This window comes from Phragmites australis, chromosome 12, assembly GCF_958298935.1.
Source record: "Phragmites australis chromosome 12, lpPhrAust1.1, whole genome shotgun sequence".
Taxonomy (NCBI): domain Eukaryota; kingdom Viridiplantae; phylum Streptophyta; class Magnoliopsida; order Poales; family Poaceae; genus Phragmites; species Phragmites australis.
The window spans coordinates 1,321,193-1,339,766 of NC_084932.1; the positions used below are offsets into that span (position 1 = coordinate 1,321,193).

The 18,574-nt window shown below is 42.1% G+C and overlaps 3 protein-coding genes across 5 annotated transcripts; 1 reads left to right on the forward strand and 2 right to left on the reverse strand.

The window, feature by feature from the left end:
• Positions 1-1,699: 1,699 nt before the first annotated feature.
• LOC133886609 (uncharacterized) lies at positions 1,700-9,096 on the reverse strand. Its single transcript, XM_062326323.1, has 8 exons — positions 8,966-9,096; positions 8,683-8,862; positions 6,770-7,014; positions 5,811-5,984; positions 5,544-5,700; positions 5,292-5,431; positions 5,158-5,193; positions 1,700-2,981 (listed from the first exon to the last, which is right to left on the reverse strand). The coding sequence occupies exons 2-8, from the start codon at positions 8,795-8,797 to the stop codon at positions 2,136-2,138; spliced, it is 1,713 nt and encodes a 570-aa protein (XP_062182307.1). The 5' UTR covers positions 8,798-8,862; positions 8,966-9,096; the 3' UTR covers positions 1,700-2,135.
• Positions 9,097-12,882: 3,786 nt separating this feature from the next.
• LOC133886058 (uncharacterized) lies at positions 12,883-14,096 on the reverse strand. The gene is made up of 3 exons (XM_062325789.1): positions 13,614-14,096; positions 13,300-13,468; positions 12,883-13,219 (listed from the first exon to the last, which is right to left on the reverse strand). Exons 1-3 carry the CDS (start codon positions 14,001-14,003, stop codon positions 12,978-12,980), a joined length of 801 nt encoding a protein of 266 aa, XP_062181773.1. The 5' UTR covers positions 14,004-14,096; the 3' UTR covers positions 12,883-12,977.
• Positions 14,097-14,513: 417 nt separating this feature from the next.
• On the forward strand, positions 14,514-18,450 carry LOC133887495 (uncharacterized). Of its 3 annotated transcripts, XR_009903583.1 has the most exons (8): positions 14,514-14,792; positions 15,620-15,816; positions 15,918-15,998; positions 16,220-16,453; positions 16,571-16,648; positions 16,728-17,038; positions 17,242-17,372; positions 17,511-18,450. XR_009903583.1 is itself a non-coding variant. In XM_062327471.1 (7 exons), the coding sequence occupies exons 1-6, from the start codon at positions 14,678-14,680 to the stop codon at positions 17,028-17,030; spliced, it is 1,008 nt and encodes a 335-aa protein (XP_062183455.1). In that variant the 5' UTR covers positions 14,514-14,677; the 3' UTR covers positions 17,031-17,038; positions 17,242-17,398. The 3 variants fall into 3 exon arrangements, 2 of the variants coding, with proteins under 2 accessions (XP_062183455.1, XP_062183454.1); XM_062327471.1 differs by lacking the exon at positions 17,511-18,450 and having other exon boundaries at positions 17,242-17,398; XM_062327470.1 differs by lacking the exons at positions 17,242-17,372; positions 17,511-18,450 and having other exon boundaries at positions 16,728-17,147.
• Positions 18,451-18,574: the final 124 nt, after the last annotated feature.

An 18,574-nucleotide genomic window follows, 5' to 3' on the forward strand; every position in this document is an offset into this window, starting at 1 on the left:
TACTGGCCGAACATCGCGCACAATGACGATCTGAATGTGAAGCTTGCTGCACTATTGTATTGTACGCACAGCCAAATAAGATTCCCAACTATCCTAACTGTTCTCCAAGAAGCGGATGTATGACCTGAACACATGACAAGCCGCAGTTTAATTGGATTGATAAAAAAAACCTCAAATTCATAGTGCCGGACATCAACAAATACAGTCATTAGTCAAAGATGAACTTCACATGGTCGGCATTTAGGACCCCGTCTGTACTGAAATGTGCATTTGACCAGATAACTGTAGACATACATGTATGCATGCGACTGCTACCTGACGGCAATGTGTTTCTCTTTCTTTCTTTCTTTTAATTCTTGTGTGAAAGGAAAGGCTTTGGTATGTAGAGATGTATGAATTACCGACCATTTAGGCGTCTGTTTGGATTAGATATGACTAGCTCAAGAAAAGGAGGTGCTGTGGTCAAAGAGAATCAAACTACACTAGGTTTTTTTCCCTTACAAAAAATAAGAAATCGATGCAGATCTCAGGGCGACATGTTCACCCAGCTCGGCCATATGCTTCATGCATGGCTAGCTCGCCCTTTTGCTCCACTCCACTACTAAAGATATGGAGAAGGGTAGCATGTTCTCTGCACGTTCCAGGGTAGTGGAATTAGCTCGCATGTTCACTGCCGGCCATAATATATACAAGTCACGGTTTCTAACACTCTCCAATCGAATCCAAACAGACAAACACTCTTGCATCGATCGCCCCCCTGGATCTACTACTCCTACACACGAGTCACAGATGAAGGTTCTACGCAGCAGTGCGGTCATGAGCGCCATGCTCTTGCTCCATCTCCTGCTGAGTAGTGCGAGTGCAGCAGCATCACCAACGACCCAGGACGACGACGACAACAACAACAATCGTCCCATGGCCAGAAGGTTGCAACCGGCCGCAATGGCCACCAACACCTTCCATGTCAATGGCGTCCATCGAGGGACGACGCCGGGGGCCAACGCGAATTCGAAGCCGGATGTGGAGTTCGACGCCAGCAAGAAGCCCGCGCCAGGGACCAGACCAAATCCCAGGCATAATTAGTCAGCCAGTCCATCTGAATGACCAGAAGCTAGCAGCTTATTCCTCCTCTGATTCTCTCTTGTGGTTAGCAGCAATCTTTTTTATGTCATTCTTCTCATGTTGTAGGGAGAATACTAACATGATCTGATAGGGCAAGTATGAGCAGGTAATTTAAGTAGTGCTTAGCTAGTGCTGCTAGATCATAAGTTCTGTGATGGAATTCCAAAAAATGTGACAGTTTGTTCCCAATGTTGGCAACTTGAGATCTATCTGTGCATCATACTTACTCATTTTCTTCCCCTCGCCATTGTTGGCATCCTGAGTCACTGAATGTTGCCCCTATCTAGGAAGCAAAACAAGGTAAGTTTAGTTACTATGTATATATTTCTGTTCTGCATGATTTGATCATTACGGACTGAATACTTAGCATCCACTTAACATTGTATAACTGACTGTAGCAGCAGATAACCTGAGTATACGAAAATCACATCGATCTTTACCTCAACAGACTACAGACATTTGCTTTACTCATAAAGGTCGTTTGTTGATTTTCAGCTCACTTGGATCACCATTACTTCTCCAAACTAACCCTTATGTAGGAAGCAAGTGAGGAAAAACAGCAATTTTGCGCCAAACATTATAATAAAAATGATAATAAATAAATTTGAACAGGACAAATATTTGCGGTTCACACCATATCTATGAGACTATGACCAGTAAGTTCTACAACTCTTTGAACCCTAAAACTGTTCTAGCATTGGGCAACACTTAAGCAACAATGTCAGTATCACTATTTGTTTGCCTCGGGACTAATTAAGGAGCAGTACAAAGAAGAAGTAAGTCTAACTACTTCACATGACCAGGGAGAGTTAAAACAAACTCCTCAGACCAAAAGGAACAGTTATACATCACAAAAGCCACATGCCTATTCTACAAATCTTTACGATTCGTGAGCATTGATCCTGCTTCAATTGCAGGACCAGTCAAGTAAAAGCTTAATATTGGGGATTATTATTGAATATACAAAGTTAGCACAAGGTGCGGTCTTTATAGCCTTGATGAATACTGTTGAATCACTGTCGTTGGACAGACGGAGATTGCTGCATCTGCACCGGTGGGAAGAACCCAATGCCTGATGATTGAAAGAATCCAGCTGATGTCGGCGACTGCTGTGGTGCCTGAGGACACTGCTGTTGCTGGGGTTGGTTCTGAGCTAGTGGAAGCGGAGGTGGAGGCGGTGGCCCACTTGGTCTTGGAAAACCTGCTGGCAGAATGTTAGACAATGGGGGCGGAGGTGGCATAGAGCCAGCCATCATCCCGAAAGGTCCCATTCCGATCATTCCTCCAGTACTTTGACCAAATTGTTGCAGAAGTGGTGGCAATAGAGATGGCAATGGCGGTGGAGGTGGAAATGGGCCAGGTGCTTGGTTTGGTTGTGTTGGTGGCTGTGTGCCTCCAAGAGAAGTAGGTACTGCTCCAATCTGTTGTTGCACCTGTGTTAATTGCCCAAAAATGGGAGGAGCAACCCTGTCACCTGCCTGCATGGATTTCTCAAGCCTAGGCCTCTTTTCAATCTGGAAGCCTGGTGGTCCTGCAGAGAGTTCTCCAGAAGGCGATCCATTATTCATGGAAGCAGCTTGCTCAGCAATAAAGGATGAGAAAATGGAGGACAGCTCAGGTGCTGACAAAGATGCAAGCTTATCTGCCATAGCTGCTGCTGTTTTCTTGGGCTCGTCACCCACTGCACTGACTGCGGTGGGAAGTGAGGTTGCTGGATGCAGTGGTTGTAACTGGGGAGCTGTTTGCTCTGGAGGAGTAATCATGAGTGGACTTGAGCTAGATCCTGCACCATTCATGACAAGGGCACCGCCATGTCGTTGTCTTAGTTGCACGGCACGTTCATCCTCCATTCGAGCAACCTGTTTCGGCAATTAGATCAGGGATTAGCTAGATATCACTAATTTCGCATATAACAGCTAAAGCACGATTACAGTTGCAGAAAAGATATTAGGCCAACTCCAACAAACGATGTATCGGCGCGTTTTCTAGTGCTACAGCACAGTTGCCGATCGCCTGCGTGCCGCAAACGCCTCCAACAGCATCAGCTTCTGCCGCTACAGTGCTGGTACAGGGAAGCGGGAGGAAGCAATCGGCCTCAAATTTGAGGACGAATGCAGGCACCTGCAACACTGTTGATAGTGGATGCACGTGGGCCCGAAAAGAGGTGGAGAGTAATGGAAGGTAAGAAATGGGGTAGCTATTGGAGATGAAAATATAGAGAGTATTGTAATAGTATTAGGGGATGCTGTAATAGTGTAATAGTGGGCAGTGGACTTGTTATAAATGCCATGGGGTGGCTAGGTTGCAATAGGAGCTGGTAAGAGGCATATTTGTGCTACAGGTGCTAGATGGCTCAGCCACCAAATCTGCCACCGCTCGCTAGTCCAGGTGGCATTCATTAAAACAAGAATTCATTAAGTCTAGAATTCTTTTAACTAAAACCTGCATGAATTTAGAATTTGGAGCTAGAAACAGTGAGATTAAAACCCACTTTTGAGATGTCCGTTCCAAAATGCGGACCATTACACCCAAATATGTGCGGAGTTTCGTGAAACTTGGCATCTATATGGTCAAACTCATGAAGTAGAACATTTCACACTATAACATATGTACGACAAATTTCAGTGAACTCTAAGACTGCAGTTTATTTCATATTTATACACAAAAGAAACTGGCAAAAGGAGGGGGACATGGTGATTTGAATTTTGAAAGTTTGCATCAATCTTGATTGGGATGCCAATGGGTAAACATTACCCATGCAGCCATGCCTGCATCCATACCCACAATATTGATAGGGTATGGGTCAGGATAAGAATGTGACCGTCATATGGGGTATCTCATGTGGCCTAAGTTAGTTAAGTTAATTAGATTTGAGTTGTTATCTTTTATTAGTTGGAAGGTTATCTCTAGATTGGTTTGCTTCTAGTTTGAGTCCTAGTTGCTATTGTTAGGTGAAGCACTACATAAGCTTGCCTATTCTCAAGAAATAATCATGCAAAAATTAGCAATCTACCTCCCAGTCCCCCTCTCAACCCCGCCCCAGTACATGTGGCAAAGCAATATTGATGGGAGACGGGAGCAGATGCACAAAACGAACCAAAACAACTAGACCTATTAAAAAAAACTCGACCCAAAGGGAGAGACATCCCGAAGGCATTGCATTAAGGTCAAGAAAAGGCCCCGAAAGCCGGCTACAACCCGCATGCTTTATGAATAATAGAGCCACAAAAGTTGTGGTGAGACATGAGCTACATGAATAGATTAAGAGCTATGCTACGCACCAAAAAGATATTAGAATACCTAACAGAACTAGAAAGCATTTACAAAATAATAAAAATATTTTTTTCAGGCTAGAACACTGGACACTTCTCCTGTTATGAGGGTTGGTCCATTCTTTGTTTCAAAAGAACAAATAACAAAATGGAAAAACGTCAGAATGCACAGAAAGTCATATCACACCATAGTCCAAGCAGCCCAAATGGAAGAAAGCACACCTCAAAAGACCGTCTTAGACTTCTGGCGCACTAAGTTGTTATGATCATTGAAATATATGTGCAACAAACACATACCAAGCAGGGCACAGTTGGTCTGCCTTCCATCGCAAAGGCAAATTATGTTAGAGATTCAGAAGTGCATGTGCTGTCACTCTTTTCTAATCATTTTATCACACTATTCATCCTGAACATGTGGACACAATTTCACCAATGGGATGCCATTGATAACGCAAAAACTCTATTTATGCCCACATGTCATGGGACATCTTAGGCAGTACCAAGAAAAAGAATGGTGCCCAGAACTTCAACATGGATAACAATAGCTGGAGCAAGGGAGCAAAGCATCATAATGGGAATACTTAAAGATCCAAGAACATGCTCAGCATGTATTTATGACCTAACAAACCTCATTTAATTGGACATGAGCAGTAAAAACATCATAGGATAGAATGATCTAGGCCTCTAGGGCGTGTTTTTGCAAGGATAACAATAAATGAAAAGGATGATAACATGCAAGAAGACATAAAAGAATAATTCTTACTTGCAACTGATCATGAAGAAGCTCCGACTTCATCTCCTGTTATATAAACAAGAAAAACATATAGTTTTGTGAAGCATGAGGCATATGCAATTGAGATAGAACATTTGGAAGATAATAAAAAGGGTGCTCAAGACCTGTTCGCGCAGGGCTTCTTTTAATTGATTGATCAGGGACATCCTCATTGTATCGACACTTTCAAGTTGTTCAATGCACTGCTTTAGGGTTGTTTCCTGTTCTTGAAGGTCGGAAATCAATGATGATGCTGGCTGAATACCTTATGAAAAAAATACAGGCCAAAATAGCAGAATGCATAAGGATGGTGTCAAATTTCTTCAACAGCAGATATCCATAACACTAAATAACTAGTGATCGAGCAAAATCCTTACCATGGGTACAAGCATCGTCTATATCTTTATTTATCTTCTCCAAAACACCAACAGTACTCTTGCATTTGTTCAAAGCTGTGTCTTCATCAAAATGTTTATCAAGCACAGATTGGTATGCAGTTACAATCTTTTCAGGCATGCCACCAACAGTCAGTTTCTACAGTAAAAGACCAACAATAAGAAGGCACTCTCATATACAATTCAATATGTTAAATCAACCCACGTACAAGAAAGCAAAATTGTACAACAGGATAATAGGCAACTTACTTTTACTATTGTACTGGAATCCTTCCGTGCAGCTTTGGAATTTGAGGAGGGATTAGAGCTAGGATTTGAACTATTCCCATTGTTATCCAATGTAGGAGGGTTGTCACCAACAATGTCATCTTTCAGACTTTCAATACGGGTCCCAAAAACCTTCCTTTCATCCCAAATTCCTATCTGTAGTTCCAAAAAATAACAAGATAGAAACACTTAAAAAAATCAATTTTGGACTTGCAATTAAAAAAACGAAGTAAATGATTAAATTTATCATCAGTTATTTCAGAATTAATCTGGTCTCAATGCAGTATGGTGTCCTATTAGTGCACATGATTCCATCAACTTTTGCAGCAAATTTCCTTACAGAGTATTGACGAAGGTCCAAGCAAACTATGATTAAGAAGCCCATGCAAATATTTATACACCTAAAGAACACAAGTGGAAGAAAGTCTGGATCGCTGTTTCTGCAGCTGATTACCAACTTACCAAGGAAGACAGTCATTTGAGAAAACAATACAACAGCATCAAAGCCTTTTGGTCCCAACCAAGTTGGGGTAGGCTATAGATGACACCCAACAAGAGCTACTAACAATGAGGAAATGAGGCTCGAAAATAAAAGGATATTCGCTTTATTAATTGGTGCCACTCTTGTATGACTTTTAGCTCACATTTTCTGTACATATATGTCAAAATCTAATGCACCATGCACATGACCATGATCATACCTTCAAAAGACATCAGAGCAAACAAATATCTGAAATCCAGAGAAGCATACCAGGGGAATAATATGATAGTCAAATAACACAAAGCAGCAATAGCATATGATTCCAATAGTTTGCTATACCAACTAAACAAACAACAATCATTAGTACAAGGCACTAGGAGTCTAGGACCACTTTCAAATAAAAAGAGTTGCTGGACTGCGAAGCATTAATCATGTCACAGTGAAACAAGAAAAAACTTACTAATCTCGCCACCACTTTCTTTCCTTCTTCCCCATTTTCGTAGACATGTTTCAGTGATATAGGTAGAACCCTCCAGAACTCATTCACGTATTCTCCTCTCTTGCGTTTGCTGTTTTGCAGGATATCATTTGATAGATACAGGAATGATATTTTCTTATCCTTTGTTGCACTGTTAAACTGCTTTTCCCATGTGTCTACAACCCTTCTGGCTCTCTTGCGGTGAAAAATGCACCATTGTGAAAGCGCTGCATAAGAATTAAGGAATGCCAAAAAAATACTAGTGCAATCTAGATGCAAACTTACATAGGAAAACAGAAAAAAAAACTCTGATTAAATTTGACATCATAAGAGCATGTACAATGGGGTGTTTAGAGGGGGGCTTATGGATAAAAGCCGGGGGGTTTTCTCATTAGAAAATGGTCCACAGTTTCAATCATCTCATCCCAATTTGATAGTGAGTGTATGTTAAATGTCAAGAAGCAGAACATGTTTGAGCCCAAAAAAAATTGCAACAATGTGCATAAAACCTACGGTTGAGTGGTGGAGATCAAGGTAGGTGAGTGTAGATCAAAGGTCCAGGTGAGCGTGGAAAGTTAACACGGGGTGAGATCATTTGCTTCTACAGGATATGAATTGTTAGTATGTAAGACATTTCCAAGAGTCACAGCAACATTTGCTGTATATTTCACCATGACTTGCTTAGAAATGGAGTGCAATATACCACATACTGCATGGACTTCCTCACACAGGATGCAAGCACAATAACATGGAAATAATCCTATGATTCTCCTTTTTTGTGTTCAATAGAGGACTGCATGCAGCATGCTAAATGCTGCACCCTTATTTCAAACTCCAAAAGTTTCCCTTGACGGGTTTGTTCAATCAATAATGGTGTAGGATATGTCTTCACTTAACTGGTTAGTTGGCTCAAAATGATGATATATGGCCATAATGTAAAAGGCGAAGTAGCTTTGCCCATACAGCTTCAGCGCAACAAATGCTTCCACAATTTATTTTGAACACAGAATAGATAAGAACCGTTAGAATGCCATAGAGATTGTGCAAACAGCTAACCAAGAGCAAAAACGGGCTTACTAGCTACTACCGTACTAGTCCATAAATAAAGGCAACCAGAATAAACTAGTTGTGCAGTTAGAACCACATGACTAAATTTTAGCCCCTTATCAAAGTGCAGCATGTAATTATTCTGCTCACTTAATCTGGTAAGCTGAAAAGGATATATATATGCATGCCCTGACAAGCAAGAGACATATTACAATTAAATGTAATGCAGAGTCCTAGGAGTTTTTGTCATCATTTGCCATTTCACAAAGAGAACACCCTCAAAAAAGACACCGAAAATAATCTTTATACCAAAAAAAATTGGAAACCAAGCTTTAGCAGTAAACACATGAAAAATCAAGTGCAGCACAAAGCTAATTAAAAAGAATTGTACCCTCGCCTTTTTGCATCTATAATGCAGCAAAAGAAAACTATTTTTCTCGAACAAACTGTCCAAGATTGACACTAGAAGTCTAGAACCAAAAGAGTTGTCGGGAAGTACAGAAGCATAAATCAGATTATACTACAGATACACTCATATGAATCACATTCAACCACAGGAGGAAGTATTGGTAACTTGTACCCATGTGACCAGCAAACTAACAACACAACAAGCATTATATGGAACAAAACAATATGGCTATAAAACATGAAAAAAAGAACAGCACAAGAAAACTATACTTCGAATGACCAATGACATCGCCTGGCCACTCCTACTCATAAACATTGCAACTTTGCAATTTAGGGCTTTACTCGATACTAGATTAATCAAAACAATAAGACAGACAACAACATCTGGATTACCCCAAACTTGCAAGCGTGCAAGACAGAAACCACCGAGAAAAGGATACTCTGGATGCTCGCCGCGGAGCTGTTGAGCTTGTCGAGCTTCTCTACCAGCCTCTGCTCGCTGAAGGAGCCGCCGCCGCCCGTTTCCGCGTTGGCGTCCGCCTTCGTGCCCGCCATCGCGAAGGCTCCGCCTAAGTCAACTCCCTCGCGGAGACGCCAAAACCCTAATGAAATATATGCTTCTTGGGAAAGCAAGATCGAGCCAATCGTGCGCAGAAAAAATCAGAAAAATCCCCCAAAATCAGAAATTCGCTTAAGGTTTGGGGGGGGGGGGGAGATTAGTGCCTCGGTAGTGAGCTCCTGAGCTTGAGTCCGCCGCCGCGGATGAGAAGAGGAAGGGGGAGGAGGAGGGGGGAAGCCGAGAGGGTTTGGTGTGTGTTTTTTTGGTTTTTTGGTGTGTTGTGTGTGTTCCCAGTGGATTTTGCGCGTGAGACTTGGAGGAGGAAGGGGGTAAAAGTAAAAGAAAGAAATAACCATAATAATTTATTTTAGTTTTCCATAAATCAAAACATAAATTTTTCGTCAAATTACCCTGTGTTATAAGTGTGCATAGAATACACATTCAAATCATCGTCTCAAAAGAATATATCATTTGGAGTTGCAATGTTACTGTACAATTATTTGTATATGTGTTGCATATTATGATAAGTCATACTAAGTTATAGGATGCAAAATTAATCATTATAACAATGTAAAGTTGTATTGTATTATATGATTTGTGAATGTGCCTCGATAGTTTTTTTTTTTTTTTGACCGACTATTTTTGCTTTTGTCTCGATATTTTCATATGGTTTCTTATTTTACTCAAAAGTGATTTGATTTTATTATTTATCTTAAACCATCCATTGTACACATAATCAACCAGAGAGCAGAGAATAAGGTGGCCCAAAAAACAAGCTATGTAATTGATCCTTTAGATAATCATAGTCATTAGTCTCAAAAGAGAATTAATACATAGTTTGTTCCTTAAATCCTCGTAACCAATGACAGGGGTGGAGCTGTGATGATCAATCCTACTCATCACATAACAGAACATCATCAATATTACTACAATATTACTTGCTACGGTATATGGTAGATGGCTACGAGTTCATAGGCCAAAGTAGTAAAATGGTGGAACCCTTGTTCCATCTAGCGGTGAAGAGAAGAGTCAATAGGCATCACTACCACCCTCGAAAACCTCCGTCCTTCGCCCACAGAAAGTCAAGACCTAGAGATCTACTCCCTCCGTCCACTCTTACAAGATGTATCAATTTGAAAAGATCAAACTTTATAAGTTTTGATCAATAATTAGTCAAATTATATAAATGTGTGTAGTGTAAAAATTTGTATTAATAGATTCGTATTTCAAAGTGTTTTTAATATGATGTTCATTTTTTAGCAATTGACAATATATTGCTAGAAAAATTAGAAGGTCAAAATCTACTTTTGAAGGCTTTTTATACCAAAATACGCTTTATAATAAATGGATGGAAGGAGTATATGTTTTCATTTGTCATCAGCACCATTAAGTTATTCATCATCCCTTACACTACATCTCACGTGTCAGGTGGTAGGAGATGGTGTAGTTCACGTTAGTCACGTGTGGTGACACGACTTTTTCCACTTATGAGGTGGAAAATATTTATCTACGGTCATCACTTTGGTAAGCGAAAATTACCAAAGATAGTCACATCAAAGTAGCATACACAGAAACAATATAGTCGATCTGTAGACGAAAGTCACCAAAACACTTATGATCTCTCCAAGAAGGAATATCATTAAGTACAAAACGCTTTAATTAAGATGCAAGTTTCACGCCTCAATGGTGGCTCAAGTTCCCAACCTTCCCGTCATAAGCCTTAAGTAATCACGATTTTCCTTCTTCATACTCCTCCATATAATGAGCCACTTGTTGGACTTCTCCCTCCTGGTTCTATATTTCTAGCTTGGTATTGTCCTCATTTTCGACTCCAGGACAGCTGATGTTAAGATCTATCTCTTGACCCTATATAACAAAGGAAGTTTATGAGTATGAGTACGAAGGTACTCAACAAGATCCATAATAGCAACCAGCAATCACATGAGTAAAGGAGGGTTCACAGTGTTATCACTATATTCTCAATGTCATCCAAGGGGTAACCTTCATGCAAAACTTTTCAAATAGTATGATTGTAAAACAATCAAGATTTAATCATTTTATTCTAATAGCATGAACATCACATGATAGAACCAGTGGTGGTTCTCTTTCCTGCCATGAACATCGCTTCATAACCCCGAAGTAGGGAGTGTTCAATACTCTGATCAGAGGTGCACTATTGTACCCACAAACCGACATGCTTGATACTTATGTCTCACATATCGAGATGCGCATGACATGGTCAAAACCAACAAAACCTTTTTGCACACTATTGGTTGGTGAATCCATGACTGAACTGGTGTAAACTAAGACCAGGATAGATAAATGTTTGTATCCATACTTGTCCTTGGCAAAAGAGGGCTTCACGATTCTATCTACCACCTATCACATAATTATAGCAATCCGATCATCTTGATATTTATCCCCACTTTAGATCTTTTTTTGGAGGATATTAGGCTACCCAGAGGACACATCAATAGGTGATACTTGGTTAAGCCCAACCCAATCGAGTTTGTGGTTAATGCGCTTGTTATGGCATTGGATGTTTGTCACATAGGGTTCTTAACCAAACAAGCAAGGAGATACTAGTGAGACATTCAAGAACATACATGGCATGCAATCCCTCACTAGTACTCTTCATGTTCATGATTAACATGGCTTGCTAAAGTAATGTGATCATGTATGTGGTAGTCATGTAATAAGCTCAAAGCATCACTTTGAAAATAGCTTCTCAACATGAGCAAAGATCGGAACTTGCTTGGAATAGGGCAATTGTTGGATTGCTAGATATCAGACTGGATTTGAAATTTCGGACCTACTCCAAAGCCTAAAAACAAATCGAATCGAAGGATTCGGTAAGAGCGGTGTTCACTTAAGATATACTTATCTCAAGGAACTAGCGATTCCGGAACTTAGGTTTAAGCACTTAACCCATAATTCCCGCTTAAAGGTCTAAGAGGTTTGTCCCTTAGGCCCATTTTTGTTTGGGCTTAGGGTCGACCGATCAACTCAGGTTTAACCTTATCTCAGCTGCCAGTGACCATTACTGCCTCCACAAAACTTGACCGCCATGGATGAGCTCCTCTGTCGTTGACTCTTTCCTCTTCATCAGATTTTGCCTCCTTCTCCTCCTCAACTCGGTTCAGCGGTGGTGCTTGCCCTTAGGGCCTCACAGTTGTCACCACTGTTCGACTCCCTGGCTAGGCTCTCGAAAACACGATGGTGCTCTTGAGGAGCTCCTTTTGTGTCCCTATACCCACTCTATTCTCCTCTTCTCCTATATCTCGGGGTGTGGTTCGGCCTTAGGGTCTTACCACCGCCGCCGATGGCAGCTGCGTGCCAGCCTACTGGAGTCGTGAAACGGCGATGGGGTCATCCACCATCACTTCGGCCCCCGCCGTCTGACATGGGGCTTGGCTCCCTCGGTTTGTGCCATGTTCTGCTCCTTCCCTGTTTGAGCTCTAAGCTAAGAAATCCCATGATTATGTCCCGTATTGCAGTGTGATGCTATGTGATGCATGATTTGATGCCTAAGTGATACCCAGCGATGCTAGTTTGTGCTATGTGATGCTCAATTAGACTAGATGATGCTTTAAAATGGTAAATTGAGGATGATGGCGGCAGCGGCTGGCGTTGGTTGACAAGTGGGCCCAATTTATATTTATACTCCATCCGGTCAAAAATACATGACGTTTTTGACTTTTCACAGTTTTCTACATGCAACTTTAACTATTATTTTTTTATTAGAATATAGTTATAATATCTAGTAAAAATATAATATTATGAAAATATTTTTCAAGACAAATCTACACGTATAATTTTTTTTATTTTCAAACTAAATATTTTGGAAACTATTGCCCGTCAAAGTTTTAAAAATTTGATTAGAGCTTAGTTAAAATGATAAGTAGTTATGACTGGATAGAGTATAATTTATTGGCAGATGGAAGAAGTCTTTTTTTAATGCAAGAAATCGGTTTGATGAGTGGAATATTTTCTTCAATTTGGTCTTTGGTGGCTCAAACCAATGCAAAGAAGGACTATTATTCGGTTTGTTTCCACCACCATGTGTAAGCTTTTGCGCCTGTTCAGTTCTCATTCTCAGTGCATTACCAAATTGAGCATACACGGGCTATACATGTAGGCTACGTCTCTAAATTTTGTTTTTTCGAAGGACCAAGTCTACATATATTCGTATGTACATTGAAGCGCTCTCAGATTTTGCTCCGTGGCATGCAATGTCGGAAGTTTCACCGCAGGAGGAACTGCTTGTGAAACCCGATCGTCAGATGCAGAGAAGATTATCCTGGAAGCGCCATCTGCGTCAGCTTCCAACCGGTACAGTTGCTGGCCGGCGGCGAAGTTGCCAAGCAGCTGGTACGAGCTCGGCGAGCCGTCCATGGTTAAGCATAGCTCATCAGTGCCTGAATGAAATGATTCGGAATTCAGCTGTGCGTCCAAGAAGAGAAATAATTGATGCTTGCGTAGATAACTAGCTGCGTACATGCGGCGAGCTCCTTTTGGGTGCGGTAGAGGAAGTGCAGCACGGCGGCGACCTCCTCCCGGAATCGGGAGAAGGGGCCGTCGCCGTCGTCGTCTTCGTCTTCGTCTAGATGCAGCTTGCGGAGCTTGCAGAGGCCTTCCCCGAGCTCCATCATCGCGCCGCGGTGGTTCTGCAAGCATGGATCGATCGTTAAGGTGCCATTGAGAATTCATCGATCACAAGTTTGGCGGTCCAATAAGAAGTGTTTTTTTTTTCGCGGGGATCCAACAAGAAGTGAGAATAAGGCGGGAATCGATCGATGAACGAATCGAGACCTGGTTGAAGAGGTGGTGGAGTCCGACGGCGCACTGGAGGATGCCGTGGAGGAGCGTCCGCGCGGGGTCCTCGGCGCCGTACCACAGCTCCTCCACCACGTCGTGGCACGCGTGGTACTCGCCGCGGTTGAACAGCGCCACCGCCGCGTCGAACCCAGCCGATTCCTCCTCCTCCTCCTCGTCGTCGTCGTGGTGAGGGCGCTCACCTCGCGCTGTGAGGAGCCGGCGGCGGCAGCGCATGTCGGCGTTGGCACGGCCGAGGTGGAGCAATACGTGCGTACGAGGCCGAGAAGGCCGCAGCGGCGGTCGCGGGCGGAGCGAGGAAGCTGCGGGCAGTAATATCCCCCCGGCGTGCATGGAAGCAGCAGAGCCGGAGGGCGCCGCCGCCATGGAAATCGAGGAACAGGTCCTGCAGTGGCTGTCTCTTGTGTTGCCGTGAATGGCTTCGTTGGTGTGTGGTGTGAAGTCATGCGCGCGCAAAAATATCCAACCGGCCCAGGCCTTCTACAGTTATTCTTGGGTGATCCGGTTCAGACTCGCCCGAGCGGCCTATCTGCAACCCAACATTTCCCGCTCTTCTCCTCTGCTTCCCGCCACCACCGAATCCCCCGAGGTGGCGTTTGAATGGAGCATGAGAAAAAGAAAGGAAAATAAGATAGATAAAATGAGTGGGTATGAGATAAAGTTATAAATTTTATTCCTATTTTTTTATTTGGTTTGTTATGGAATAAGAATATAAAAAATAAGTTATAATGATCAAAATACTCTTTCAGAATAATAAAACAACCAATAAAAAAAAAAAAGACAAATATATAATTTCACATGTTTTCTACATCTATCTCACCTATTTTTCATCCCAACCCTAAATTTCAAATGGTGAAAAATAAAGTCTTTTATCCCATTCTCAATCCACTTTCTACTCTGCTTCCCGCCACCACCAAATCCCCCGAATTGATCTCCCTCCCTCCTCCAATCCTCGTCCAATCAGTCTCCTCGGGGAAGCCTGAGACACCGAGCCGAGCTTGCTCGCCGTCCACTCCCCAAATCCGGAGCGCGGCAAGAGCATGGCGCCGCTCTCTTGGCGGCACCACACCCTGCTACAGGCGCTGCTCTCCCGCGGGCCCCTCTCCGAGCCCGACTTCCACGCCGTCTTCGCTGCCATCTCCGGCAAGAGCCCTGGTACATCTGCTTGCTCTTTCTTCTTCTCGTTCCAGTCCCTGTCCATCTTCTCTCTACTCGTAGCCCGTAGCCCAAAGTGTTCGACGAAATGCTCCTCCAGGAACTAACTTACTGTGCTGCTGCTACTTTTATTATCGGAATGTGGTATATTTATATCTCTAATTGATCGGTTCTGCTGCTGCTCCTAATAAAAGGATTGGTCTGTCACACCCTAATTTTATCGCTCAGAACTGCACTTTACAAATATGATCATGTTCACTCTACATACAAGTCAATTTACAATTCTGATAAAAAGAAGTCGGCCCTTTTGAATATCCTTGTGCTCGTGCATGTAGCATGATTGATGGCCATTGCCTTTTTTCTTTTCCCTTGTTGAGCCTAGGTCATCGATTATTTATAAGTCTTAGTTCGTCTCTTGACCTGCTCGGCTTCACTATAGTCTATGTGGAAGCTCTACAAAAGTGAATACCATGCCCGTGACGGACATTTAGTTTTATCATGTGAGCCAAAAGTAGCTGCCGTTTCTATGTTTCCAGAGGTGGAAGCTTGACTGCCCGTTGGATGATAGACTGAGCCTATCGCACAATCACTTCAAACTTGCATCATCTGATTGTGTCAAATAATGATCTTCACCCAAAATTGCGGTGAATTTTATGCGTTTTCAGTTCATCCGAGGCCTTCTAGGCTGGTTGAATTATGTATCTAGGGCAAGTATTGAAGAGTATTTTTGCGAATATTTAGCCTATGGGGCTCGAGCTTTCCCTAGTTCATTTTGCCAAGTTTTTTTTTTGTTTCCAGTCACTTATATTCCATATCATGGCTTGCAGCCACTCATCAGCAACTTTTCAATGATACACTTCTCAAAATCAACAAAGAGCTAGCATACTTGCAGTTCGAGTTGCGAGCATGCATAAACCAGTATGATGGAACAGTATATTATGGAGTGGTCAATAACATTGCTGATGAAGAATCAAAGCTTGGAACAAAGTATTCTGTGCCACAGATTGCATTCTACAAGGGACTGGTACAGTATGCGATAGCTTGTTTTGTGTAGCTCAATTTGACATAACGTATGCTGCATTAATATATGTCATGTTACTTTATCATCAATGATTCTTGTGGCAGTTGGAAGCAGTAGTTCAGGAAGCTGAAAATGATGGGAGCATAACCAGTATTGACGCTCTCAATGTCCGGCTTGAGAACCAGGTTTGTTGTACAGTCATTTTGGAAACATGATTCGTCTATTTTATATGTTTTTTTTCACCACACATTATCATATATCTACCTGTACTAAATGGCCATGTGGTTTTGGTGTAGCGCATACAATTATAATTTCATATATTGTGGCAGCACTATATGTACTAATTGCTACAGTTGAATCTTGATTGCAATATGTTATCGTGAGTTATTGAGTGTTCTGTTCCCAGGTCGTAATTGTAGACGGCTCACAGGACAGTCAATCTCGTCTTCCAACTTCCATAAAGAACTTCACGTTGAGCCAGAAAGAGAAAACTCTTAACGAACTGATACGAGATCATTGGCTGTCATACACCTCCACAAGCAAGATTGGTCTGGGCATCAGATCATTTCTTGATCTCCGAAGCTGGTTCCGTGGTAACGATATTCCATCATGCATGGTCTGCAATGAGGCTTGTATAAAGGTACTGATCTGTGATGATTCTACGATTTTCTGTTGCCTTGCTCTTGCTTTTAATTTATCGTATAACTAGCTAACGTTGTTGTGATATATTTTTTCTGTTATTTATGTTTCACAACAGGCATCAAGTTGTCCGAATGAGGGATGCAATGTCAGAATTCATGAGTACTGTTTGAAGAAGAAATTTTCACAGCGAAAGGTAGTTGCCTAATTCTAGTTCACACTGTTACTCATGTTGATGTTAAAGTCATGGTTTGCTAATTTATTTGCATATGCAGGCTTCAAGAGCCTGTCCTGGTTGTCGTACTGAATGGCCCCGGCTGGAGGGTGAAGTTGATGGCGATGATGATGTGAATGAGCCTGGGGAAGATCAAGCCCCATCAGCCAACCGTTCATCGAGGAAGAGACGCAAGGGAGTCAAAGCTGAACTGGTGGAAGAAAATGAAAACGCAGGCCCGTCAATGGCGATGCCTAGGAGGAATTTGAGAAGCACTAAAGCTGAAGCAGTGGAGGTTGCTCAAGAAGCGTCATCTGCAGTAGCTTTGCAGCCAATAAGGACTTCTAAACGAAGGAAGAAGTGATGATACTGGTAAATGAGAGCTATGAGATTGCCAGGTTCTTTTTTGTCATGTACATACGGTGGTTGCTACCTGGTAGTAGTAGATGGTCCTTTTGAAATGGCAACGCTGCAACTTCTAGTTCTGGTGGATTCGATAGCTTTAAGATGCTATTGTTGCAAACTCCTAGGGCTTATTTATCCTGTCATTTCTGACAATATCAATCTTTTTTTAGGGGTATACGGTAGAGGAGACCCCTTCCGCGGAAAATGAAACGCCTAGGTTGCGACCATAAGGATCAAATCCAGACGGGCTGGGCGAACAACCTTGCACCAAACCACCCAAGCTACGCTCGGTTTTTCGACGGTATCAATCTAGATCGTTAAAGCCAATCCCAGTTTAATTGTTTGGTAGTAGAAAACATATTTGAGCACTAAAAAGTTTGAGCAAGGAATGAGCCTGTTTTGATCTTTTCACTCCTTGTTTGGTTGTTCCTCTCCTTAGGAAAGAAGATAAAGGCATTGCCAACACTAATAGAAGGGATGTGGTTCCTGACCTCTTGTGGAGTAGAAAGTGAATCGGAGGTGACTGGATGAACGCAAAATTTTCACATGCCCTTATGCACATATGGTTTATCAAGTCCGTTCATTTACTTTGAGATTCATGCTGAAGAGGTAAGTGAAAAGAATCATAGGGTAGGTGAAGAGAATGAAAAGATGGATGAATGTCAGGTAGGAGGGATGACCAGCTGAAATAAGTCATATGTGGGCATGAGCATGCGGAATTGCATTTCCTGAAGAACAATAAAGGAGGGAACCTTAAACGAGGCTGGGTCAAGATCAAGGTTTTAGAACCTGACAGTTTTGTGAAACCCCTGACCAAGGACAAGCTTTATCTAGTCACAGAGAAAACGTTGCTGAGCATTACCAAGTTGAGAAATTTTGGAAAATACCATTGCAAAGCTCATGGAGTTGCAAACTACCATCCCAAAAAAGTTGAGTAGGATAATAATACCAATTCAAAGCAATTTGAGTTGGATAATGCTGTTTTCCAAATTTTCTCTACCAAATTACAACCAGTGATGCCTGATTCTAAACAAGACCAAGCACACTAATGGTTTCCTGATAAAATTCAGAGCATTCGAATAAAAATCGTTACTCTGTCTCTGCTTCAAATGGAGCTCACATCCGTGTTGATATGAAGATGATGAACACATTATTGATCCCTGGAGTTACTTGCTTGACCTACTCCTCTGCTTGCTGATGCAACTCAAGCTCGATAGCTAGAGCCATCTGGGAGACAAAAATGAAGACAGAAAGGTGACTACGCTTACACTGAATTATATATGCTGTTTCTTGCATCATTCTCACTCAGGTGCTGCATTATTATACTGCATGGTCCTGTTGTTGAAAGAATTAGCAATCTGACTAGTTGCCATACGGTTGCAGAACCATCTTTTCTTTTTAATTGAGAATGGTTTAGACTCAATCAGTTGGTGATGTAAGGGTGATAGATACACGGAAACGCTGCTTTTGTTGAATTGTTCGTCGCTCGCACGAGCTGAGTCC

Coding starts and splice junctions, on each gene's coding strand:
- LOC133886609 (XM_062326323.1), bottom strand. CDS start 8,797: ATGGCGGGCACGAAGGCGGACGCCAACGCGGAAACGGGCGGCGGCGGC. Junction 7,015..8,682: donor CTCCGCGGCGAGCATCCAGA/GTATCCTTTTCT, acceptor ATTCTTATGCAG/CGCTTTCACAATGGTGCATT. Junction 2,982..5,157: donor TTCTTCATGATCAGTTGCAA/GTAAGAATTATT, acceptor TTGCCGAAACAG/GTTGCTCGAATGGAGGATGA.
- LOC133886058 (XM_062325789.1), bottom strand. CDS start 14,003: ATGGCGGCGGCGCCCTCCGGCTCTGCTGCTTCCATGCACGCCGGGGGG. Junction 13,469..13,613: donor TCCACCACCTCTTCAACCAG/GTCTCGATTCGT, acceptor CCATGCTTGCAG/AACCACCGCGGCGCGATGAT. Junction 13,220..13,299: donor CCAAAAGGAGCTCGCCGCAT/GTACGCAGCTAG, acceptor CATTTCATTCAG/GCACTGATGAGCTATGCTTA.
- LOC133887495 (XM_062327471.1), top strand. CDS start 14,678: ATGGCGCCGCTCTCTTGGCGGCACCACACCCTGCTACAGGCGCTGCTC. Junction 14,793..15,619: donor CATCTCCGGCAAGAGCCCTG/GTACATCTGCTT, acceptor CATGGCTTGCAG/CCACTCATCAGCAACTTTTC. Junction 16,454..16,570: donor GCAATGAGGCTTGTATAAAG/GTACTGATCTGT, acceptor GTTTCACAACAG/GCATCAAGTTGTCCGAATGA.